General features: G+C 45.9%; 1 protein-coding gene across 1 annotated transcript; it reads right to left on the reverse strand.

Moving 5' to 3' along the window:
• Positions 1–23,474: 23,474 nt before the first annotated feature.
• Positions 23,475–25,424, reverse strand: LOC125554402. Its single transcript, XM_048717968.1, has 2 exons — positions 24,185–25,424; positions 23,475–23,823 (listed from the first exon to the last, which is right to left on the reverse strand). The coding sequence occupies exons 1-2, from the start codon at positions 25,308–25,310 to the stop codon at positions 23,792–23,794; spliced, it is 1,158 nt and encodes a 385-aa protein (XP_048573925.1). The 5' UTR covers positions 25,311–25,424; the 3' UTR covers positions 23,475–23,791.
• Between the last annotated feature and the right edge of the window lie 1,074 nt (positions 25,425–26,498).

A 26,498-nucleotide genomic window follows, 5' to 3' on the forward strand; every position in this document is an offset into this window, starting at 1 on the left:
AGATTTACAACACACTCTCCACGTTGCCAACCGGCAACAGCAACAACAACCACAAGAAGCAAGATTTCAGCAAAGCAGAGGTTGCACAGCTTCTGTACCCTTCAGTGTTTTGCAAACTACTTTTAAACCGCTGAACCAAAAGGCACCAAATTTGGCAGACAAGTAGACAGATGAGTTCTTGACATCCCCTCCAAATTTCAGCTGAATCGGACATCATTTGCCTACCCAAACTATTCGTCCCCCAAAACTACTCTGTTCTGAAACTGCAGCAGTCAGAGCTGACAAAACCACTCTCAAATCTGATGCTCCACTGACTCAATCCTCAAACCAGCTAACCAGATCGAAGTACTCAAAGTAAGGAAAGAGCTCACCAAGTTTGGGGTCGATCCAAGCACGTTTGAGCCTCCAGCCACCAGCTTGTACACTGTCTAGTCAGATGCAGCAAATCTGGACAGAACCTCTGCTTCTTCTTCTTCTTCTCTCTCATGTTGTGTTTTCTCTTATGTGCTCTCACTCTCACTCTCACGAATGGCAGCCACCAGCAGTGGGGGTGGAGTGGCTAGGGTTTTATCCTTGCTTCACTTCACTTGGAAGCACTCTCAACCGTTGGATGCAGCGAGGATCAACGACTTACATGTGTTGGACTTATGGGCTGATGTTGGGCTGCCAACACACCTCCATGTGGAGGGACTTAGCCCAACAAACTCCCCCTCCTGACATCATGGAGGGTCTCACTGCCTTCCGGCAGCCATGCCAGCGAGCCGGCGGCATACTTCGAGCTTCTTCCTTGTCACCACTTTAGTCAGCATAGCAGCCCCATTGTCATCGGTGTGAACCTTCTCAAATTGCATGGCTTGGAATACAACACATCTCAAATCCAATGATAATGGACTTCTATATGCTTAGACCTTGAATGAAAACTTGCATTCTTACTCAAATGGATAGCACTTTAGTTGTGACAAAACAACACATACTTGTCTTGCTTAAAACCAATCTCACAAGCCAACCGTTTCAGCCACAATAGTTCTTTGCTCACCTCTGTTACAGCAATGAATTCAGCTTCAGTTGTATTCAGTGCCACACACTTTTGTAGCCTGCTTTGCCATGACACCGCTCCTCCTGCATAGGTAACCAAGTAACCTGAAGTAGACTTCCTTGTGTGAACATCTCCAGCCATGTCAGAATCTAAAAAAGCAATCAGCTTGGCTTCACCACCACCAAAACAAAGTTTCAGATTTGTGCTGCCCCGGAGATATCTCAAAATCCAGTTCACGACTTCCCAATGAGGTCTTCCTGGATTGGACATAAATCTGCTCACAGTACTAACCGCATGAGCAATGTCAGGCCTTGTACACACCATAGCATACATCAAACTCCCTACCGTTGAAGTATAAGGAACATGATGCATTTCCTTTTTCTTCTTATCGGTGGTAGGACATTGCTTTATGCTCAACTTGAAATGGGCTGCTAGTGGACAACTCACAAATTTAGCATTTTCCATCCTGAACTTCTGAAGTACCTTCTCAATATACTTCTCTTGAGACAAGTACAACTTGTTGCAATTTCTGTCTCGCTCAATTCTCATCTCAGGAATGTTCTTTGCTGGACCTAAGTCTTTCATAGCAAAACATTTGCTCAGCTCCTTCTTCAACTTAGCAATCCTAGAGACATTCTTGCCAACAATCAGGATATCATCAACATAGAGCAATAATATGATGAAATCATCACCTGAGAACCTCTGAATAAATACACAATGGTCTGAGCTACACTTCTTGTAGCCTTGCTCCCCCATGATAGTTTCAAACTTCATGTACCATTGTCTTGGTGCTTGTTTCAGGCCATAGAGACTTTTCTTCAGCTTGCACACATAGTCTTCTTTGCCTTTCACAAGAAACCCCTCAGGTTGCTCCATGTATATTTCTTCCTCCAACTCACCATGAAGGAACGCAGTCTTCACATCCATTTGCTCAACCTCCAAGTTGAGACTTGCTGCCATGCCAAGGATTACTCTTATGGATGTCATCTTCACAACCGGAGAAAAGATCTCATCATAGTCAATGCCATTTCTCTGGCCGAATCCTTTTACAACTAGCCTGGCCTTGTACCTTGGATATGATGTGTGCTCTTCTTGCTTGATTCTGTAGACCCACTTGTTCTTCAAAATTTTCTTGCCCTTGGGCAACTTCACCAACTCATAAAGTATGATTTTTATGCAAGGAATCCATCTCTTCTTGCATAGCCTTTTTACACTCCTTGTGCTCATCTTTCATTGCATCTGCAAAGCATTCAGGTTCTGAACCATCAGATAATAACACCACGTATCGATCTGAGGGATACCTGCTGGAAGGAATTCGATCCCTGTTGGATCTTCTGAGTGGAGCAATTGGTGGACTTTCTGGTGCTGGTGCTTCCTGCTGATCCGGATCATCAACTTTAGCATCATACTCTTTTTGTTGCTGCTGGGGAGCATCTTCTTCACCTGCACCACCATGTACATCATTTTGTACATCTTCCGCATCTGCTTCAACTTGCACGGGAGCTAGAGCTGCAGGAACTGGGTTAGAATCAATCATGTCTTGCTGCTGCTGAGGAGGAACCTGCCCCTTTGTCTTCACAATATCCTCAATTGTTTGGTCTTCAACAAACACAACATCACGGCTTCTCACAACTTTCCTTGCTATAGGGTCAAACAGCTTGTAGCCAAACTCATCACCACCATAGCCAAGAAAGATACACTGCCGTGTCTTTGAATCAAGCTTTGACCTTTCATCTTGAGGAATATGAACAAAGGCCTTGCACCCAAAAACCTTCAAGTGGTCATATGAGACGTCCTTGTCACACCAGACCCGGTTAGGAACATCTCCCTGCAAAGGATAACTTGGTGAGAAATTAATAAGATAAACTGCAGTCATCAAAGCCTCACCCCAAAAGTGTTTACGTAGCTTTGCACTTGACAACAAGCATCTAACTCTCTCCACAATTGTCATGTTCATCCTCTCAGCAAGACCATTCAGCTGTGGTGTCTTCGAGGGAGTAAATTGATGCCTAATACCTTGTTTCTTGCAATATGCATCAAATGGCCCAATATACTCTCCTCCATTATCAGTGCGAATGCACTTGATCTTCTTCTCAGTTTCTCTCTCAACCGCGGCTTGGAATTGCTTGAATACACCTAGTACTTGATCTTTGGTCCTCAAAGTGAAGGCCCAAACTTTTCTGGAAAAGTCATCAATAAAAGTCACAAAGTACTTAGCACCACCAAGATATCTTACCGACATTTTGCAAACATCGGAATGTATCAAGGCGAGCTTCTCAGGCTTCTTGTGAGGAGGTAGAGTCTTGAAGACAACTCGGTGTTGCTTCCCTGCTAGACAATCTGAACATTTCTTGATGTGAACTCCTTTCACATCCTTCAACAATTTTTTCTTCACTAGCACTGTCATCCCCTTCTCACTCATGTGCCCAAGTCTCTTGTGCCATAAAGCACAATGATCATCCTTCTCTAGTGCATTGACGGAAGCACTAAAGAGCTTAGCATGAACATGATACAACACTGAGATCATTTTACCTCTTGCAACAATCATGTTGCCTTTGGTGAGCTTGTACTACCCTTTTCCAAAACTGCTCAAGTAATCATCTCCATCAAGCAAACCAACCGAGATAATATTGAGACGAAGTGCCTCAACATGCCTCACAGATTTGAGGACTAACCTTGTACCATTTGCGGTCTCCAAATGCACATCTCCTTTTCCAATGATGGCTGCTCTATCATTGTTCCCCATCTTCACAACACCAAAATCACCTGATATATAGTTAGTGAAGAGCTCTCTGCGAGATGTAGCATGAATGGTACCACCAATGTCCGGTATCCAAATCATCTCGTCACCATCCACAAGGTTGACGGTTTCATCAGAAACAACAATGATCTTCTCCTCAATAGTGGAACCAAATTTGCCCTCATTTTCTTCATGCATAACAAGCATGATGTCCTCTTCTAATGCAGTAACTCAGTTGCCCTCTGTGTCACTATCACTGTCAACTTGCTTCTGATCTTGCTTCTTTTTTTTTGTCTTTCTTCCACTTGTCACATTGCCACTTAATGTGGCCCTTCTGATGGCAGTGATGGCACTCATAATTAGCATACTTATTTTTTGATTTGCTCCTACCTCTTTCTGCCCCTTTACCTGGACCTCTGCTCTTGCTTCTCCCCCGGACTGAGTGACCAACACCTCTAAATGTGAGGAAGAACTAGCTTTAGCCACCTTTCTGGACTCTTCATTTAGTACCCTGGTTTTCACAAGATTCCAAGTGACAACTCCATTAGGTACTGAATTGCAAACCGTGACCTTAAAGGTCTCCCAGTTGTCCGGTAATGAGCCTAGTAGCAACAAAGCTCTCACTTCATCTTCAAATGTAATTCCCATTGAAGAAAGCTGATTTATAATGCCTTAGAATGTATTAACATGATCTGTAATTAGAGTGCCCTGTTTGTACCTCAAGCACATCAATTGTTTGATCAAGAACATTTTGTTTGTACCTTCTTTTCGGGCAAACAGCTCTTCCAATTTCTGCCATAAGGTGCGTGCATGTGTCTCATCAATGATATGGTTCAAAACATTGTCATCGACCCATTGCCGAATAAACCCACAAGCTTGGCGATGAAGTACCTTCCACTGACCTTCCTCAATGCCCTCCGGCATCTCAGTGGAGAACACTGGCTTCCAGTATTCTTTCACACACAAAAAGTCCTCCATCTTGCCCTTCCATGCTTGATAATTTGTACCATTCAAAGATATCATTCTGCTGGTATTCACTTCCATCTTTCACCATAAGAAACTCAGCAATTTGCACAAGCAAACCAAGGCTCTGATACCACTTTGTTGGGGCTGGACAGCAACAATGCGCTGCACAAATTCACCGACACGGCAAATATGCACATTATACAGCCCTCTCCACTTGTGATGAACTTTGAGGACAGCTTCAACCAACAAGTAAGCATGGGAATAACACAAACAACATGCACATGTGACACATGATTTAACGTGGAAAAACCTCCTCAACTTGAGGAGTAAAAAAATCATGGCTGTGGACCGACCGGTCCACGCAACTTTACTATGAGAATGATGAGTACAAAGTCTACTCTAGAACCTCTAAAGAGATTTACAACACACTCTCCACGTTGCCAACCGGCAACAGCAACAACAACCACAAGAAGCAAGATTTCAGCAAAGCAGAGTTTACACAGCTTTTGTACCCTTCAGTGTTTTGCAAACTGCTCTTAAACTGCTGAACCAAACGGCACCAAATTTGGCAGACAAGTAGACACATGAGTTCTTGACATCCCCTCCAAATTTCAGCTCAATCGGACATCATTTGCCTACCCAAACTGTTCGTCTCCCAAAACTACTCCGTTCTGAAACTGCAGCAGTCAGAGCTGAGAAAACCACTATCAAATCTAATGCTCCACTGACCCAATCCTCAAACCGGCTAACCAGATCGAAGCACTCAAAGTAAGGAACGAGCTCACCAAGTTTGGGGTCGATCCAAGAACGTTTGAGCCTCCAACCATCAGCTTGTACATTGTCTAGTCAGATGCAGCAAATCTGGACAGAACCTCTGCTTCTTCTTCTTCCTCTCTCTCAGGTTGTGTTTTCTCTTGTGTGCTCTCATTCTCATTCTCGCGAATGGCAGCCACCACCAGCAGGGGTGGAGTGGCTAGGGTTTTCTCCTTGCTTCACTTCATTTGGAAGCACTCTCAACCGTTGGATACAGCGAGGATCAACGGCTTACATGTGTTGGACTTATGGGCTGATGTTGGGCTGCCAACACACCTTCATGTGGAGAGACTTAGCCCAACGGAGGCATGGCCGTGACCCGGAGAAGCTGATGCGGAAGCTCGAAGCGCTCCGGGAGCAGGGCAAGATCTCGGATGAAACGACGCAGAGGTGCCGCGACCTGTTCGAAGTAGAGCCGGTCGGGGACGAGCTGGCCGCCATGCTGGCTAACTACTTGACATGGGAGGGTGTACCCTCCCGTAGTGGAACGCCGCCCGGCGGCTTGAACGTGGTAGCACTCTGTCTATGCAGCGATTTAGTACGCACAAAGCCATAAACACAAGCATCGATTTTTTTCCTCTCTTGGCAATTCGTTATCTCCTAAACACTAGTCAATGTGTACGTGCAATGCAAATTTGAAAATATATTAAGTGCATGCGGATACTAATTAAGTAGGATATTATTTGTGTGTTATTATGTAATTAGCACTATATTTGGCATGAAATTAAGTGCACACTAAACATGTTGAGCGCTCAATATTGAAGCAGTCTAGGTCATTGGATTGACATGATTTGATGACCGAGATTAATTGGATCTGCCCCTTTGGATCTTTTTATATTGGTATAGATATAGATGAGCAATGGTATTTTAAATTAGATCACAACTAATAATTCATAGTTTCATTGTTTATTCCCATGTTTTTGATAATTGACACTACGATTTACTGACTTGCAAGTAGTTTCGTATATTTTGCTACTACCATAGATGCACAGGGGAGAGGCCACGGAAATGTTGCTACGGGGTCAATGTTTTCTTTTGTTGTGGTTGACGATGGCGGGCATCTGCAGTGAGATTCGATGGCGAGCGTCGGGGACGAGGCAAACGATGAGGGGCGGAAATGCGCGCTATGGAATGCGGGGGAGAGAGGGCGGGCGCTTGGTTTTTTCTCAAGGGAGGTGGAGGGTGTGAGATGATGGGAAGTAACCCATCCAAGGGTTAGAGGCGGATCGAAGGGCTGCGCGGCGAGCGTCCGAAATTTGAGCCGGTCGACCGGCGCTTAGCGTTCGTTATGATTCGTTCGATGTAGGGGTCCCTTAAATTTGTCGTTTGGATGATATTTGGTCCTAATTGTAGAACAGAGATGCAACCTTGTTGGACTTATATTGGAACAAGATACCTGATAAAAAAAACTGATGCTGATTTGAAGTGCAGGCAGCTGGAGCAATTTGCGAGCCACAGAAAGAGTTTATGTTGCTACGTGGACAAATCGGAAAGTCTAGCTAGTACTAGGAGATGGCGTTCAAGCCACAACCCGGCCATCTCCTCGATCCTCAAGGTGATGGCCGGCATCCGGCATCACCCACCCGAAGTGGTTGGCCAGCTTCGCCACCAGCTCGCGGGAGACCGGCTCCGCCCCGAACAGATCGCGGCACTTGCAGAGCGTCTCCTCCGAGATTCCTCCATGCCGCCGAAGGTCCTCCAGCCCGCGCATGAGCTCCTCCGGGTCGCGCTCCCGCCGGCGGCGCAACTGGCGCCAGTGATGCGACGGCGACAAGGTCTCGTGGCACAACATCCAGCCCGCCAGGCCCAATATTAAGGCGATGCCCAGCATGAAACCGTAGAACACGACGTGACCGGCGACGATGTCGACCACCACACGGAAACACGTGGCGACGACGCCCGCGTTCCATGCCCACTTGATCATCCAGTAGACGAGTTGGGCCTCGGGGTCGCCTTCGGTTGTGTCGGCGAGGCGGACGGCGTCGCAGAGGTAGGTATGGGCACCGGTGTCTAGGACGACGGCCTCAGCCTCGCCGTGGGCGCAGGCAGAGCCAGCGTACACGGCGTCGCCAGGATTCTTGGTGGCCGGGAGGCGGTGCCCGGTGAGTGCGGACTGGTCGATCATCACCACCTGCGGCGTCAGCAGCCGCGCGTCCGCCGGGACAGCGTCGCCGGGCCTGATGCGGATGACGTCCCCCGGCACGAGCATCGCCGCGCCCTGCTCCGACCACACGCCGCCCCTGAGCAGCCTGCAGATCCGCGGGGGCGGCGCGAGGCGGGCTACGAGTGCGGCCGCCGTGGCGTTGCCGGCAATGTAGCCTTCGACAAGGTCAACGGCGAGGTCAGCGGCGATCAGAGCGACGATGCTGACTACGAAGGCGTTGTCCCCGTACCCGCCTCCCCTTGCGAGGCCAACGGCCATGGCGACCGCCGCGGTGGCCTCCACCGCCAGGGGCAGGAACGCGAGGATCTTGGTCGCCCTGCCCTCTTTATTTGCGTCCAGGAGCACATTGCCTCCCAATCCCAACAACTCGAGGCGGTGACCGGCCTCGGCGGCGGCAGTCCGCCCCCACGTCGAGGTCTTGAGCGCAACCTCCGTGGGGTCCTTCCTCCCCAACTCCAGGTCCACGCTGCCATCGTCGTCAGCTCTTCCCCGTCGCTCGCTGCTCCCGGGAGCGGCACGGCTCGGCGTCGGCGTGCTCCAAGTGCGCCTTCCCTCGTGGTTGGCCATGGCGGCGGCTGGAGGTTATCAGTTATATGGAGCGCGACTTGGATCTGATTGCGCAAGCAGAAACAAAGACGAGGCAAAACTGTTTCCGAAATTACTGCAGTTATTTACGTTAAGGAAAGTGTTTTCGTGCGTGATTATTTTGACTGATCCTGATTTTCTGCATGTGTCAAATAGTTTTTCCAAATGCCTTTTTTTTACTCTAGATCTAAATCATTTCTCTTTCGTATTTACCTCACCTTTTTCTTTTAGATTTTTTTTGCGATGGTAATAGAGTTTTATTCCACAATCATAGGGTTACAATCGAGAGGCAAGAGTTCCTCCACACATGGTGGTCCTCGACCCAGCCATACAGCCGTGGCACGTTCCGTACGACTGTACGTAGTCAGACGATCTGCTACCCTATTTTGCATACGACTAATTTTCAAAGGAATAAACTCTCTATCTACCATAAGATGACGAATCTCATTAACAAGATGCCCATAGGCTGATCTCGTTAAACTAGTACCAGACAAGGCGGACAGGGCCGTCGAGGAGTCCGACTGTACAATAATCGGTTGATCCGAATGCTGGATCGCGATCGCCATGCCTTGCATTAGCGCGTGTAGTTCCGCCTCGAGAGCCTCGTTGCAATTGAAGATGTAACGATAAGCAGCAAACACAACACTCGTGTCATGCCTCCGTAGTATCATACCCGCTGCAGCTGACCCATCCGCCTGATAGAAAGACCCGTCGACTGACAAGGAAACTTGGCCTGGTGGAGGCGGCGGCCAGGGAAGGGCCCGCGGCACCACCTTGACGATCTACCGTTCCTCCTGCACCATCGGCATTTTGCCCTTTAAGATCTCGTCCGTCGGGAACCTCCTGGCAAGGTCCAGCGATCGCATGTAGCTCTGTAGATACATCACCGTAGACGGAACCGGTAGCACCTCTTTCCCGTGCGTTAAGTCATTTCGGAGCGACCATAGACGCCAAAGCAGCATGATCACACAGTCCCTCATGAAAGCATCACAATTTGCAAGGACATTTAGCAACCAATCTTTCCCCGTATCTAACAACTCTTCCTGCCTAGGTAGCTTCCATACCTCCCTCATCTGTGCCCACACCTCGCGAGCATAATCGCAGGCAACTAGCGCATGGAAGCTAGTATCCTCGTCCTTCGCACATAAGGGGCAAGAATCTCTCTTTGATACATGTCGGTATTTCTTGCATGCGTTAGCAGCCAGAGCCCCAGAGATTACCTTCCAGGCTAAGATTTTCATTTTAAGTGGCACTCTGGCATTCCAAATGCATCTCCAAACAGGCCGCTCTCCCGATGGGTGAGCACTTGACGATCCCACCATCTCCTGGGCCTTGCCTAGCGAGGCCAAACGGTAAGCACTCCGGACCGTGAACTGCCCGTTCTTTTCTGGGAACCAAGCTAGGAAGTCTTGCCCGTTCCTCGGCGAGGTACGTATTTTCAAAATCTCACGAACATCCAGATCCCAAAAATGTTCTCTCAAGAGTTGCTCCCTCCAAGCACCATGCTCATCAATAAAATCTGCAACCCAATGGAGCCGGCAATTACCTTTCGGCGTAACCGGCCGCAAGTTGTGACCTCATGGGATCCAAGCATCCCGCCATGTTTTGATTAGCGAGCCATCCCCCACCCGCCAAACAATACCTTTCTTCAGAAGCTCCAAACCATGGACAATTCCTTTCCAGACCGCGGAGGAAGTAGCCGGGAACACCGTGTCCAGAAGATTCCCATGGGGGAAATACTTAGCTCTGAGAAGTCTCGCACATAAGCTTTGTGGGCAGTCCAACAAACGCCAAGCCTGTTTTGCGAGCAGGGCTTGGTTAAAAGCTCTCATATCACGGAAGCCCATGCCTCCCATAGCCTTAGGGAGCATCATTTTTTCCCAGCTTAGCCATGACATCTTCCTTTTTCCTTTCTCCACCCCCACCAATATTGGCGCATCATCCTTGTTAACTCATCACAAACAGAGGCAGGCAGCTTGAAAACGCTCATAACATATGTCGGAATGGCTTGCGCCACCGCTTTAATGAGGATCTCCTTATTGCCCACAGACATGTACTGTTCGCTCCAATCAATTAACCGCTTCCGCAAGCGCTCCTGTAGGGTTTCAAATCTTCCTTTATGCATTCTACCCTCAGGAACCGGTAGCCCCAAGTATTTTGGTTCAAACACCTGCTGAGATATATCCAAACGGCCCTTCACTTCATCTACCACCGCCGCCTCACAATTGTCCGAAAACAGGATGGAACACTTCTCTGGGTTGATAAGTTGACCCGTTGCAGCCGTATAAGTGTTCAACAAACCTTTGACAATGCTAGCTTGCTGGCCAGACGCCTCAAAGAGCAACATTGTATCGTCCGCAAAAAGCAAGTGGGATATGATAGGTGCACCCCGACAAATTCTCACACCCCGCAAGTCCCCATCAGAGACAGACTTGGAGATAAGAGCAGACAAAGCATCAGCGACAAAAAGGAATAGAAACGGAGATAATGGATCACCTTGTCGCAAGCCCCGCGAAGGGGAGAACACCTCCAGTAGTTTTCCGTTGAGCTTCACCGAATACTTTTACCGATTTAACGCATGCCATGATCCAGCCTATCCAGATTCTGGAAAAACCCCACTTAACTAGGGCCTTCTCGAGAAAATCCCAATCCACACGATCATAAGCCTTTGACAGGTCTAGTTTATAGGCACATGCCGCAGGACTATTTTGCTTAATGGACTGGATATGATGAATGCATTCAAAAGCTATGATAGAATTATCTGAAATCAGCCTCCCTGGAATGAAGGCACTCTGGTTTTCAGAGATGAGATCGGCCAGGATAGGTCGAAGACGATTCACCAAACATTTGGACACCATTTTGTAAATCACATTGCACAAGCTTATTGGCCGAAAATCCGTTAGTTCTTTAGGAAAAGGAACTTTTGGAATCAGCACAATAGCAGTATCATTCACACCCTCTGGCATGATTCCAGTTCGGAAAAACTCCAACACCGCCGCCGTGATTTCACCTTTCAATACCGCCCAGTTGTGTTGATAGAAGCGAGCCGGGAAACCATCTGTACCTGGCGCCTTCAATGGAGTGATCTGGAATAGCGCATTGGCCACCTCCTCCTCAGAAAAGGGTGCACATAACATATCATTCATCTGTTGGGAAACTTTGGGCAATATATTCTCAAGGACTGACTCCGGGGACAGGGTCGGGTCCTTAGTAAACACTTCCTTGAAGTACGACGTAGCCACCAACTCCATATCGGACGGGGCCGAGCACCACGACCCATCGTTTCGCCGTAGACGCTGGATGTGGTTCCGGCGTGCCCTCCATACTGCCCGTCGATGAAGGTAAGACGTATTTCTCTCCCCCTCCTTAAGCCACGTGATTCGTGACCGCTGCAACCAAAGCATTTCCTCCCTATACAGAAGCTCATCAAGCTTGTACATTTTCTGACGAATGGCGTCTCTAGCCACCCCATGAAGTTGCATATCCGCCAACTCAGACCGAAGTTTTTCAATCTCTGTAGTTACATGGCCAAACTTCTCCTTGCTCCAGGCCTGGAGTTTTAGCATCATCTCTTTCATTGCATCCCGTACCGCACCGAGATGACCGTGCGGTTTACTATTTCGCCATGAATCAGCAATCACTTCTCCAAGTCCAGGGTGTCGTTCCCACATTATCTCATATCTTTGGTTGATTTTTGTACGCAATGGCTCCTCATGTGTGAGCCGTATCATCAGCGGAACATGGTCTGAGCAGGAAGTAGCCAGGTGTGTGACTTGCGCAAACGGAAACAAGTCCCTCAACGCCTCGTCCGCACACGCCCTGTCCAACCTTACCCGCACATTCCGATCACCCATCTGCCCATTATCATATGTGAACGGGGTTCCTGAGAAACCCAAGTCCATAAGCTCGCATACCTCCAAACAATCACGAAATAGAAGCATCTGATTTTCAGAATGTTGTGACCGAGAAAAATGTTCATGTTGCCACATCGCCTCATTGAAATCCCCACATACCAGCCACGAATCTGACGACACCGCCCGGAGATTCGAGAGGGCACTCCACATGCGATGACGGTGGTCCACCCATGGTTCTCCATACACATAGGTAGTTCTCCATGTCTTATCATTAGCTATATCCACAATTCTGACATCTATATAACGTGCACAAGAGTCCAACACCGTTACTTGCAGATTTTCATCCCAGTACAATGCTAGCCCCCCACTGAGACCATCACTTGACACACCAGTAAAACCTTTCATCTGCAACCTCCACTTCAATTTCTCCATCTTACTTGAGGCTTGACGAGTTTCTGAAAGAAAAATCAGCCCCGGGGAATTGGCTTTTGAGAGGGCCAAAACCTCACGAACTGTCCGGCGGTCCCCCCCCCCCCCGGGCAGTTCCACACTAGGGTACTCATTGGACCCGGCGGTCCTCCTCGCAGGAGGCCGCCGATCTTTCTTCAGACACAACCGGTGACGTAACCTTAGCTCTCTTACTGTTAGAACTGCTCGTTGGAGAAGACTGCTGTCCTCCATCCTCCCCCAGGCCCTGCGTCAGCGCCAAGGCATCCGGGTTGGTCTTGTTTCGATCCTCCCCAATTTCCAGCCCCAAAGCCAACCTTTTCCGAGCTGCTGAATCCACCTGCATACTTCTGGTGCCATGCTTCGACGGACTAGACGCCGTGTCAGCTAAATCGGGATCCACCGTCTTGCCAACTACCTTATCCTTTCCTGACGAACGCTGATTCTGCTTCTGATCAGTGCTATGACCGGCCTCATCCTGCCTGATTTTGTTCAGCCCATCGGCATATAGCCATGATCCAAATTTCTTATCTTTCTCCTCATGGACCCCGGAGCCACACTCCTTATAATCATGCCCAATAAGACCACAAACGCTGCAGAACCGAGCTAATTTTTCATAGCGAACTAAGAACACTTGCCTCTCCTTTCCTTTGACAATGCTCACAAACTTTGTGAGGGGTTTTTGGATATCATGCCGAACCCTAACCCTCACATAATCACCACGTGTGTTCCCGTTCAGCCTCATCTCCAGGATTTCACCGGAGTTCCTTAACAAGGATTCCACTATGTTCTTCTTACAAAAACCCTCGGGTAACTTGTGAATTTGGAGCCAAATCGGCATAAACAGCACCGACACCTCCTCCACCTTCGTGAAACCATCATACGGTGCCATGAGCACCACCATGTTCCTGAATAACCATGGACCTTGATCCACCATGCGTTCCCAATCTCCGAGGCACTCAGCCTGCACAACAAAGACATTTGGACCGACGGGTCTGAACCTTACGGGCTTCGCCGTGTTCCAAGCAGCACGCCCGTGTTCCAAGCAGCACGCCCTTTTTCTTTTAGATTTGAATCGAATGAATATTTTTCAGCCCCTAGTAGTACAGGAGTTGATATCAAGGCCGAGGTATGCTCTTCTCTAGATATTATGAGCCTTGAATTACAAATAGCTGGGACTGCCGGGTACCCTTGGGCTTGATAAAAGTGACAGTTTTCAATATTTGATTGACCGGCTACTCCTGAGATGGAGTAGTTGCAAGCAGTGGCGGAACTTGAAAGAAATCTTAGGAGGGACGAAGATGGTTTCTTCTCCAGAATAAGAAATTGTAAAAGTTAGTTATTGCAATGGAGAAACTTAACTAATTATACTATTATTAATCTTTTCCATGTTAACTTATGAGATACATTTCTAACTTTGATTATTTATAGAAGCTAGTCCATAACATAAATGAAATTGTACTAAAATATTATTTAATGATGAAGTATTGAGTTAATCACTCTATATAGATCAGCTCTTCGTTTCTCAATGCTCTAAATTTGCATAAGAACATTTGCAACAAGAGAGGGATGAACAGGTGGTTCTGATTCAATTACTGTTGGTTCATTAGCTTCACATTCGACTCTCAAAATGTTGGTACATTAGCTTCACACTTTGATTCAGTTAATGTTGCCTCAAAAAGGCCTCACATTCGACTTTCTTTCTTATGTAAGATGCATCAATGGTTTTCTTTTAACCATCACTGCCCATTCCGTTAACAAAAAAAGAGAGTACAAAATCTAGCTATGACCTAATCAGAAGTTCCGCCAACAAATTAAGATGCAAGAATTAGACTAGCAAGAAATTTCCTGTGGGGAGAAGGAGGAGCCGACTACTCTTGCTCTGGCCTCTCCGCCTCTGGCTGGCCGCCCATGCGTGCACAGCCAACTGCTCGCCACCCCCGGCGCAGGCACAATCACTTGTCAATGGCCCGCCACTACGCAGCAAGGCTCAGTCCACACAAGAGGGCAAGCGGAAAGAGTAGAAGACGAGGACGCTCGGACTTGGTCGCTGAGTGTGTAATGCTGCCACATTATTATGACGAGGATACTAAAACAATTTCAATTTTGCTTGGGGGGGGGGGGGGCTGCCCAGGTTCACCCCCACGAAGATCCGCCATTGGTTGAAAGGAAAAGTGCCTATCTACCGGCGGGAAAGAGGTCTATAAAGTCAGTTGCGCAAGCAATACGAACTTACAAGATGTTTATCTTTAAGAGTCCTAAATTTTTTGCAAAGAAATCACGGATGCAATATCTCAGTTTTGGTGGGGTGATGATGCAACTCATAAGAGGATGCACTGGTTCGCGTCGTGAAAGATGTGAATTCCGAAAAAGCAAGATGGAATCACTAGTGAAAAAATGGCTAGCCACAACTTTCATTAGTGCCGCGCCATTTTCCATCAAGGTCGACACTATTTTTTTTTCAAATAGCACTAGCGTAGGCATAATTAGCACGTCAACTTTACATGTTTAGTGTTGGTGTTGCTTTTTCTAGAGATATCACAAATCTGTTGGCCCATATGTACCCACTGTTTGGAATATACTGGTGGCGTTGGTTATCTATGCACGCCCTAGTTAATTTGTTAGTGCTGGCGTTCGTTTTCTATCCACGCCAGAAATAAGATTTCCATTTTATTAAGTGTTTTAAGTATTTAATGATTATACTAGTCACAAAATAGTTAACATATTATATTATATTATATTATATTATCATTATTTTTAGTGTTCTTATCATTTTAGGACTTTTATTTCTATACTATCAGTAGTAATTTTGAGTCTTTTATTTTGTTAAGTCTTTTATTAATGTTAGTTTTTTTATTTAGACTGTTATTAGCTATAGCGTTGTGCTTTAGTCTCACGCCAGCAATGCCCACCTGACTCAACTTAGTAAAAGACCTAAGTCACCGCCCTCTCAAGTCACATCCACACCCCGTATACACTTCCCCCTCTCGACCAGAGCCGCCACCGCCGCCTCTCGTCAGCAGCAAGGTTCGATCCACTCCTTCTCCTCCCATCACATCTCCTTCCTCCCCACTCCCACCTCCTCCGTCCGCGGACACGCCACACGGAATTCATTGGAATTCATGTAGTTGATTTAGGGGATTGCTTTAATTTGTGTATAAATTTTAGTATATATCATCGATTGCTTTGTGTGATGTGGAATCCAAATTTGTTGCATGGATTGCTTTGCGTACAAATTTTAGTAATAATCCGATTGGTATTGTGTAGAATCCGATATTTATAATGCATTTTGATTAGAAAAATTTTGAGTGCCTAGAATATTAGGAATAAATAAAGTGAACTCCTATAAATTACTAGTGTAGAATTTGTTTATTTGTGTCTCCCTCCGTGGATTTTGTTTATTTGTGTATATAATTACTAGTTAGAATTATGTACTTAGTTTTTAATATGTTTTCAATATGTTTTGTGTAAAATGAATTCCAATATGTTTAGTAAAATTTGATTTACTAGTGTACAAACTGATTAAATACTTAGTTTTCAATATATTTTGTGTAGAATGGCGTAGCCATCACCATGTCCAGTGTGCAAGTCAAGGTGCGCAACCAACTTTGCAACTGGCACACTCATTCGCATCTACTTCCAGTCGTGTTTTGTTCCTGCAGCGATAATACATTATATGAACCTTCTAACAGTTAGTTCTTTTACTTTTGTTGCTATTTTCAGCAATGCAATGTGTTTGTTTTTTGTTTTTCTTACACAGATTGTCCCTTGCAATGTAAGATTGGAGTTCAATGAGCTCATTACTGGAGTCACTATGATCTTCGACGCTCCTGGGGCATACACTATGGAGGTCTAGAAGAGACGAAAGATATCCCAGATTGGAGGAGATGAATGGGATCGTTTCATCGCCCACATGTATCCCGCTGGGGGTGAATTGATTAGCTTCTCCTTTAGAAGACAAACTCCACAACTGGCTGTTATCTACGTCAACTCGGAGGACAAAGATGATGAGGACCCACTTGATAAAGCCCTCTATGCCCAAAGAATGAGGTCGAGCGAGGACAAGGACGAATTAGGCAACCTCTGGTACATATTTCCTCCACGCGATGACTACATCGGGATGTCATTTGTGGCCCGTCTGACAAGGACGAATGTTAACCGCCATGTCATGGTATGTTACTTAGTGTAGTAGTTTTGATATGCATGCTTAGTAATGTGATATGCTTAGTGTAGTAATAATGTGATGATATATGCTTACTTAACTAGCGTAGTAATGTGTGATGCATCATGTGCTAAGTGTAGTAATGTGTGATGCATCATGTGTTTAGTGTAGAATTTGATGTTATGCTTAGTGTAGTAATGTGTGATATGCTTAGCATAGAATTTGATAATATACATAGTGTAGTAATGTGATATGCTTAGTAATATGATGTGCGCGTAGTGTAGTAATGTAACATGCTCATTTATCATATATGTTTTTTCTTCAAAAATTACCTAAGAGGCTAAGTGATAGCTGTGGCATCAAGCCAGATGAAGCATGCATTGCTGGACTACGCCTTACCGCAAGGGGCTTCATTACCAACTGTGCTTACACAGTTCACATGAACAGTCGCACTGTCTTCAGCGTGTGGGGTGGAACAACTTCCTTGCTGGCAAGAATGTCCAGGTTGGACAAACCATCTTAGTCACCATCAGGAACACCCAGCGCCATGACTTGAGGATGATGATCGTTATCGACCTCATTTAGAGGTATGTGTTTGGTGGGGCAGTCGATGCTAAATGAACTGCTTATTAGCGCTTTCTGCTATTGTTTTAGCTCATTCTATTAGCGATCGATTGCATACTATTTGTGAGATTGTCACTTAATTATTAAGTTGTAATGTTATATTAATTGGTACTGTTCTACTGTGTAATATTATATATGCGCTTAGTTTTAATGTGAAATGCTAAATGTTACATGGTGTAAAAAAATCTTTTTTACTGCACGCAACGTTCGTGCGTGCAAAGTACATTGTGCACCGCTAGGTGAGCGAATATAGTGGTGGCGTTGCCAGCGTAGTACGCCAGCAACACGTATAATACTATTGACGTGGCCGCCAGCGCCACCACTATTTTTTAATAATGGCGCCATATTGGTGGCGTTGTGCGTCCACGCCAGCAAGACCATTTTTGTCACTCCATAGCTAGGCTTTTCTGCACTAGTGAATGGGCTATAGATATATCAACTGTTTTAACTTGCGTTACCGGCAAAACAGGCTTGCAGATTTATTGATAATCCGGATTCTCTTTGTGCGACGATCCTCAAAGCGCAATATTTCAGTGATGGAGATCTCTTGAATGACACCTTGAAGAACAAATCTTATTATACTTGGCAAAGTATTATGGCCAGTGTTGAAGTCTTAAAGATTGGACACATATGGAGAGTTGGTGATGGGACAAAAATTAAGATTTGGGAGGATGAATGGATTCCACATTCCAGCCCCAACCAGAAAGTAATAACTACTCGTGGTAATCATCTTCTATCACGTGTGTGTGATCTCATTGACCCTGTGACGGGTGATTGGGATAAACAGCTTGTTAGGCAAACATTTTGGCAGGTGCATGCCCATCACATACTTGCAATACTGCTACTATTGCATGATATGACCGATTTTGTTGCTTGGAACATGACTAGAACATGAGTATTTATAGTTCAGTTAGCCTACCATGTCGTATGGCAATCTCAGTACAGCAATAGAATTCAGAATTCAGAGGGGTCCTGTAAGCAAAAAGATACTTGGGAATCTGTGTGGAGTTTGCAATGTCGGTGACACGCAAGGTTGTCACATCCGGTCACGGCGCCATTGGTTGTGGTAATCGTGGGGGATGACTACCTGCTTCCGGCAGCACGTCATGGGGTTCCAAACAACGAGTCTCATGGGACGAGGAGCCGTTTCGCCAAGAAAAACGCGACTATGACGGCAGTCCGACACAACATAGTCTGAGTTCTTTGTGTGCTTGTTGTGGTGGGGAGTGAGTGTGTAAAATTTCGTGGTGGAGACGAATTCTGGGTCGTGTTTCTTCGGGTTGAAGCCAAGGTGCCAGGAATAAAGGAAGCCCAGCATGGGAGGATCTTCATGGAACTCACAGTAACGACTGCCGAAGCGAGGGCCGGTGACGAGGCCAAGCCAGAGCTTGCTGCCGAGGGAGGCGCGCACGAGGCACTTGGCCTCGTCTGGCGGGAGACGGAGGAAGACCTCCTCGAGCAGCTTGTCTGGCGGCGATGGTCCGTGGAGGAAGCGAGGGTTTTGATTGGGGAGACTGGCGTGGACTCTTCGGTCTGTTACCGTGATGTATGTATCTGTGCGTGTACCAGCTCTCTACGTGTAACGTCCTCCTACTCTTTAGGATCTAGAACCGCACGCACGCCTCATCTATCATACGGTGTACTGTTTGATTTCCACTCGGTCCTACTTTTTTTTGACCTCAAAAAACCTCTTTATTCAGTAGATAATAATGTTACATCATTCACCACGAGAGGTACAATAGAGGGGGGAGGAACATCCATCCAGACCCTACTGGTCTGGAATTTAGCTAACTGGGCTAGTTCATGAGCTACAGAATTTGTTTCCCTATTCGCATGCTCATACTTAACCCTAACAAAGTTTGACTCCACAGAAAAACAATCATGATAAATCGCTGCAGCAATACCTGTAGAGGGGCTCTCGTTCTTCATAATTTCTATTAATTCACTATTATCAGAACTCACAACGACTCTATTACAACCCATGGATTCAGCTAAGAATAGGCCGTGTTGGAGCGCCAAAGCTTCAGCCGACAAAACATCTTGAACCATATCCAAATGTGCATTACACGCGGCAATGAACTCGGTCCTACTTGCTGTTACATAGAGTTTCACCTCGTGAGAAATATATAGTTTCACCTGCTCTGACTCTGAGGGAGAGAGAGATGGGTGTATTTTCCCTCTCCTTGAATCAAACATATGAATATCCTCATCTCACTATATGGACATCACAGTCTACTGATATGTCCACACTACATACCAAAAACATGTAATCAACAAATACCTAACAGTTTTGTGGAGCTACTCAATTATATGAGAACTCTGTAAGATGTTCATGTAGTCATGCACTTATGTCCTGTTATCCTGTCACCACTTCCCTTAATTCATAGCTCTAGTTTTCAGTTTACATCTTAGAGCATGATTGGTTTGATGCAAAAAATTGACAGGACAACATTTGGCAAATGCCAAAATATTGGCTAGTGCTTGGTTAGTTATCAATTTCACTTGCCAACCTCACAAGAGGTTGTCATTTTTTGGCAACTTTTGATGTTGCCAATTGTTGGCTTGTCAAGTATTGGCAGTGCCAAATGTTGGCATGAAACCAATTAGAGGGTGTTTGTTTCCAGGGACTTATTAGTCTAGGGACTTAAATAAGTCCCTATAAGTCCCATCTAAACCAAACATGAGGGACTTATAGGGACTTAAAGTGGGCATTTGGGACTTATGAAATAAGACTTTCAAGGAGGGACTTATAGGGACTTATAGTTGTAATATGGTCTCATAGAGACTTATAAGTCCCAGTAACCAAACAGGTAGGGACTTTTTAAAAACTTGGAACTTATAAGTTGGGATTAAAAAAAGTCATAAGACTTATGAACCAAACATGGACTTAGCCTTTTATACTCTCCGGAAACATTGCTTGCTAAAAAAAAGAACAACATTAACATCACATCAGCAATTGCCATGTTGCACCACCTAAATTTACTAAATTAATTAGGAAATATCAGCGAGCTGACATTCATAAACCATCATCATCTCTTAGGTGATAGAAACCACTAGCTCTAGACATGGCATGATTATCATCTGCTCATCAAAGGCACCTTTTCTGGTAGATGAACTGATAGACTATATCAAAGCTGTGAGACCATTTTTTTTAAATGGTCGAACAAAGCTACTGTTTGCAGATGCATTTCGAGGCAAATTTAACAACCGTGCACATGGATGAATTGGAGGTTCATTACAAGATAATCCATTCACTCATGCCAATGACATGGGGAAACCATCGAGCTTATTAACAAAATCCAATAGCAATATGAGAAAACAAGCAACCACCACTGCACCAAAACGGCCACTCAATAGTGACATAATTCATCATGAGACCCCTAGCACATCCATGCTTGTTATCTTTCTTGATGATGAGTGTGGCCTTGTGCCATGCAGCATATTCACCTTTCTGCAAACAAAGATGTATAATCAGTCCGATTCAAAAATAAATAAATGCAATAATACTACATAAATCATCAATTATGTAAGCATAATTTAAATTGTAACATGTGAGTGTTAATTAATTACATCACAATTTTTTTTGCTCCCACATATTTCAAACATAACATTTGATACGATTAGACATTCATTGTTTTGTATGGTCCACTAACTGTATACACTATAACTTAAGGGTTGTTCCCAAATGACAAGAAAGGACATAAATATAACCATACCTTGTGGATTGTAGAAACTCATGTACGGAATCAGAGCGTGGATCTTTTTATCATTCCATACCTTCTTCCACTGCAGTGACTCGAGATTGATCTCATAGACGCCAAGGTCAGTGGTCACGAAAATGATATCACTGCGCTCCACGGACCCAAGCAGTTTAATAAGATTTATTTTCTCAGTATTTTGAATGCGGGTAATTTCCTTGAGGTCAATGATTCTACACCGAGTCCATTTGGCAAGTCCGTCAGAACTCATCTGGCTTGACCACAGGTAGAGGGTAAACCTCTTCAAGTGTGCGAACCCCAAACAACCGTCCTCCATCACCATGAGGATAGCTTTACCTTTACGCACACGCCCCTTTGGTGGCGCGGCCATGGCTGATAACCAATGAGAGCCAAGGTCGTAACCGAGAATTCCTACACGATTGTTATGATCATCCCTAATCATGAAGTAGAGTGTGTCTGCAATGAGGACAGGGGGCATTGGCTCGATGGATAGATCGGCGGACAGATTGATGGATAGCTTCTCCGTAAGATCAAAGCAGCCCTGCTCGGCCCACTCCCCTGTCTCCGACAAATACTCGCACACGTCTACATAACACTCGCCTTCGTCCAAGAACAGGCCGAGGGTGACCACCCGGAAGGGGCCCTCATGGCACGCGCGGTGATCGCAGCCGCTCACGGCGCAGAGCACCGCTGCTGTGACCACGTCGCTGTCGTATTGCCGGGGCTCTAGCTCCGTCCAGCCGGCCGTCATGGGGTCCCAGACGACGAGCCTCAGCGGTAGGTTAGCCATATCCTCAAGGACAACGCGTCCATGGCGGCAGTCCAGGGGAAAGTAGCCGGAGTCCTCCCAGTCGCGGCTGGGAGAGCGCGCACGGAACGACGTGTTGGCGACGAGGAGCGAGGCGGGTCCTTGGTGCTCGTCCGACGTGTCGGCGTAAAGGAAGCCCAGCATGGGGGGTGCGCCATGAAAATCGCGGTAGCGGCCGCGGAAGGCGGGGCTAGAGAGGAGGTCCAGCCATGGCTTGCTTGCGAGGGAGGCGCGCACGAGGCACGCGGGCTCGTCCGGCGGGAGGCGGAGGAAGATCTCCTCGATGAGCTCGTCCGGCAGCGATGGCGGCGGCGGCATGGTCGATCTGTGGAGGCGAGGGTTTCGACTTTGGGGAGGGGAATGTGGGAGGAGATAAGACTAGCGAGGGAATCACGGGAGGAGGGGAGGGCGGCAATCACGCGAGGCTGCCGTTTCTGTGCGTGCATGCGTGAGCAAGGAAGAAGAAGCAACGTTCTGCCAGGGGAACAGAGAAAGGAGTTGGGCTCTGGGCCTGAGAAAGAGATGTTAGGCCTGTGAATTCAGCCCAGCCTAGCTGGAATTGCTTTTCCAATTAAATATATAAGATGCAGAAATCAATTTATAGAAGTCAAAAGAAGAGCAAAAGGTCACCGAAAACATGAACTTTGCAGGTAAATCAAATTGAACATGGACAATCAGATAAAAAATACTTCCAAACATACCCATATATATGACTAACCTAAGATTTGTTTACTGGGCTAGACTTATGTTACATATGACAATTAGTGAATTAGTTGGTTGACCATCACGCCCTCTCACATGAATGGGTATGTTTATTTTTTTTCCTGGTGGCTATGTTTTAATTCCCAGTACCAATTTTCAATTAATAGGGTGCATCAAACGAGGCCCCTATGCCTATTTATACCTTTCCTGTCAGCATAAAAGGTGAAACATGACTTCGATCTCTGTATGTATTGTTGGACAATGAATTTTATTAAACTGATAAATAATTGGGCACTGTCTATTGCCGATTGAATCTCTCGTCTGCTGGTTGGCAGAGTTTTCGTTCGCCTGAGTGTATGTTTTCTTGTTTAATAGTAGTATAGATTCAACTCTCAGTCATCAACGAGCTGCATCACAGGGACTCACCATTTCATCAAACATAGATTTGCCTGTGATTCCACTATCAGTCAACAACGACACAAGAAACCAGACACCTTATTGGCACATGCCCGACCTTGACGACGCAACCGTCGAGTATTTTCCAACTATGCGCTCCTACAAGCTAGCGGTGGCCAATTCCTTCTGGCCGATGGAGCGTATATGGCAACACACACCTATACCACAAGCGCCTTGGTTGATTCTTTCCTGATATACATACGTAAGAATCAGGCACACAAGGGAAAGTCACCTTCTCAGCCTGAGTTCAAACGAGCTTAAATGAATAGTAAAATCAATCAATAAATAAGTAATATCTGATTTTCTTTTTGTAACAAACATTGACAAATGTTCCAAGAGCTTGAAAATTTTCATCATGAAATTACATTTTTGAAAAAAAAAATCAGTGCTCCAAAATGCTTTCGAAAGTAGCATTTCAGAGTATCGATTTTCAAATAAATTATTGTCTACAAATGCATTTTCAAATAAATTAAACATCAGAGTTAATGCTACACAAGTTAGAGGTTTATTACAAAGATAATTCATTCACCTGCTTACACATTCCACTAACAAGAGGAAATTATCAAGGTCACTCACAAAAACTACCAAAGGGTGAGAAAACAAACACCATTACACAAAATGAGGAACTAAATAGTACATAACTCACACAACCCCGACGCCTCTAAATTATGGTACTGGCTTCATGCTATTAAGCATATTCCATTACTCACGGTCGTCAATGCGCCTCATCGCTTGTGCTCGCTCTTTCTGCAAATATAGATTTGTCAACATGATTTTAGAAGGAGATGCATGAAGTTATACTTTATAATACTGCCAATTAGGAAGGTGCAACATTTTTGTATCACATATCACTCAAAGTTTGTGCGAACACACCTATATGTATTCGAAATTGAGACATTAAAAATAACCCTGCATCGGATGAAACAAGCAATCTTTTAAATATGCTTTGGATGCAACATTGCTGACCGCACATATCTATGTATATCACTAATTGAAAAATCAAATATAACTTTTGACGTAATTAAACATGATTTTTTCCATATTTAATATATTACTATTGATACAAGAATTGTTTCCGAATCACAAATGAAAGGACATATAGATATACCTTGTGGGTTGCAGAAACTCATATACGGAATCAAGGCACGGAACCTTTCTCTCTTCCATAGCTTCGTCCACCGCAGTGACTTGAGATTAATTTCGTAGATGCCAAGATCCGTGGTCACGAAAATGATATCACTCCCCTCCATAGATCCAATCAGTCTAATAACTCTTTTCTTGGTATTTTGAATGGGGAGGAATGCCTTGAGATCGATGGCTCTACGGTGAGTCCATGCATCAACTCCATCAGAACCCATCTGCTTGGACCACAGGTGGAGGATAAACTTATCCGTGTTTGCCATCCCCGCAATCCCTAAACTTCCGTCCTGCATCGCCATGATGATGGTGCTGCCGATAGTCGCAGACACCGACGGTATATCAATCAGTGATAAGCTATCAGAACCAATGTCGTACTTGAGAATTGCTAGTGCTACATAGGCTTGAGGTCGCCGAACCATGAAGTGGAGTGCGTCTTGGACGAGGACTGATGGCATTTCATCGACTGTTGCTCCACCGGCAAGATGAAGACCAGAGCACGGCTTGCTCACCCCACCCTTCTCCATGGAGAAGATGCCCGCGCGTGCAATACCTACACCATTCGTCTTGTCCAGGCTGATGAAGACCACCCGGAAGCGTCCCTCATGGCACGCGCGGTGGTCGCAGCCGGCCACAGAACAGAGCACGGCAGCGGCCCCACGTTGTTTAGTGGACATGTATCCCGTCGGCACGTCGAGCTCCCAGCGGCAGCCCGTCATGGGGTCCCAGACGACGAACCCCATGGGCGACCTGCTCCTATCCCCGAGGAGGACGAGGCCATGGCGGCAGTCCCACCCAGAGTAGGCCAGGTCGCTCCAGTCGTCGTCGGGGACACGTGGGGCGAACTTCGTGGTCGAGACGAAGTGCGGCTTGTGTTCTTCGTCCTCCGGGCCGGCGTACTCTGGCCAGGAGTAGAGGAAGCCGAGCATGGGAGGAGCTCCGTGGCGGTCGGCATAGCGGCCACGGAAGCGAGCGCCGGCGAGGAGGCTGAGCCAGAGCTTGCTGGCGAGGGAAGCGCGCACGAGGTGCTCGGGCTCGCCCGGCGGGAGGCGGAGGAAGACCTCCTCAAGGAGGTCGTCCGGCAGTGTCTGAGGCATGGTTGATCGGTGGAGGAGGCGAGGACCAAAGTGGATGGAGATGGAGGCTAGCTGCACAGAGACTCTGTGTGAGCTCCAGTGGATACTTAGGTTGGAGTTAGGTGAACGGGCATGCACGTGTGATGTGTCCATTAAGCAAAGCGAGAGATATACGCGGTGTTAATTGTTGATTAAAGCAAAGTAAGAGATGCACGCGGTGTGCTTTGGAAAGAGGCAGGAAACTCCACTATGGTCATGTTGTGGTGCGTGCATGGTTGGGGTGGTATATATTGCAAAGCTTTTTCTTTCTTCTGCTCAGCATGTGCGCGCACGAGGAGGCAATTAACTGTTGATGCGTGTCTTAATCTTAAAGCCAATCAGTTGACAACAATTAGTGCTCTGTCATGTCAGGAGTAGCCTACCACTTTGCTCAAAAAAGAAGAAAAAGGAGTAAACAAGTTGAAAATGCATTCCCCCGAAAAAAAAAAATTGGTCCTAGAAAATGCAGGGTAGTGGTAACATAATCAGATCCATCAAACTATGATCTTAATAGCAAACTGAGCCAAACTCAGTTGGTAAGGCTCTTTGTGGTGAAAATAGCCCATCGGGGTTTAAATAGTACTAGAGTTGGCACTGATAATCACATTTTTCTGGATGTACTCAGACTTTCTGGTGATATTCGTTCAGTGGAAGAGATATTCCCGTCGTCTACGGAGGCGCATATGGTGATTTCGTCAATCTCAAAATGATATGCACCCACACACGTTCATAGGGATGAGTATATGTACATATGTGTATTGTGTTCATGGTGTGGTGCATTCCAACATCGACTGGAGTGATCTTCCTCACTATTAGTTGTCTGTAGTTATTGGTATTCTAAGTTTAAGTTTGCATGATCGTACCCGAACTATGTTTAAGTTTGCATGTTTAAAACTTCGAATGCTAGCATGTTTGGATTGAATTTGCAATGATCTAATTTAGTTTTGATGTTTTGGTGCCCTATTTTTGGGCAGCTGTTGGAGAATAAAAAATTCTTTGTCTAAAAATTTAGAAGTCACTTTTTGATGCCCTAGCCCAGCTGTTGGAGATGCTCTTATTGGATGTTTATTGTTGGGTGCCCTATGCATGGATTATTCAAGATGTTCTTGTACGTGCAGTTTTGTTTCTTTATCCCCCTGGAGTTATTCTCTGTTGATTAACATCATGATT

The sequence above is a fragment of the Triticum urartu genome, chromosome 4, assembly GCF_003073215.2.
Source record: "Triticum urartu cultivar G1812 chromosome 4, Tu2.1, whole genome shotgun sequence".
NCBI lineage: Eukaryota > Viridiplantae > Streptophyta > Magnoliopsida > Poales > Poaceae > Triticum > Triticum urartu.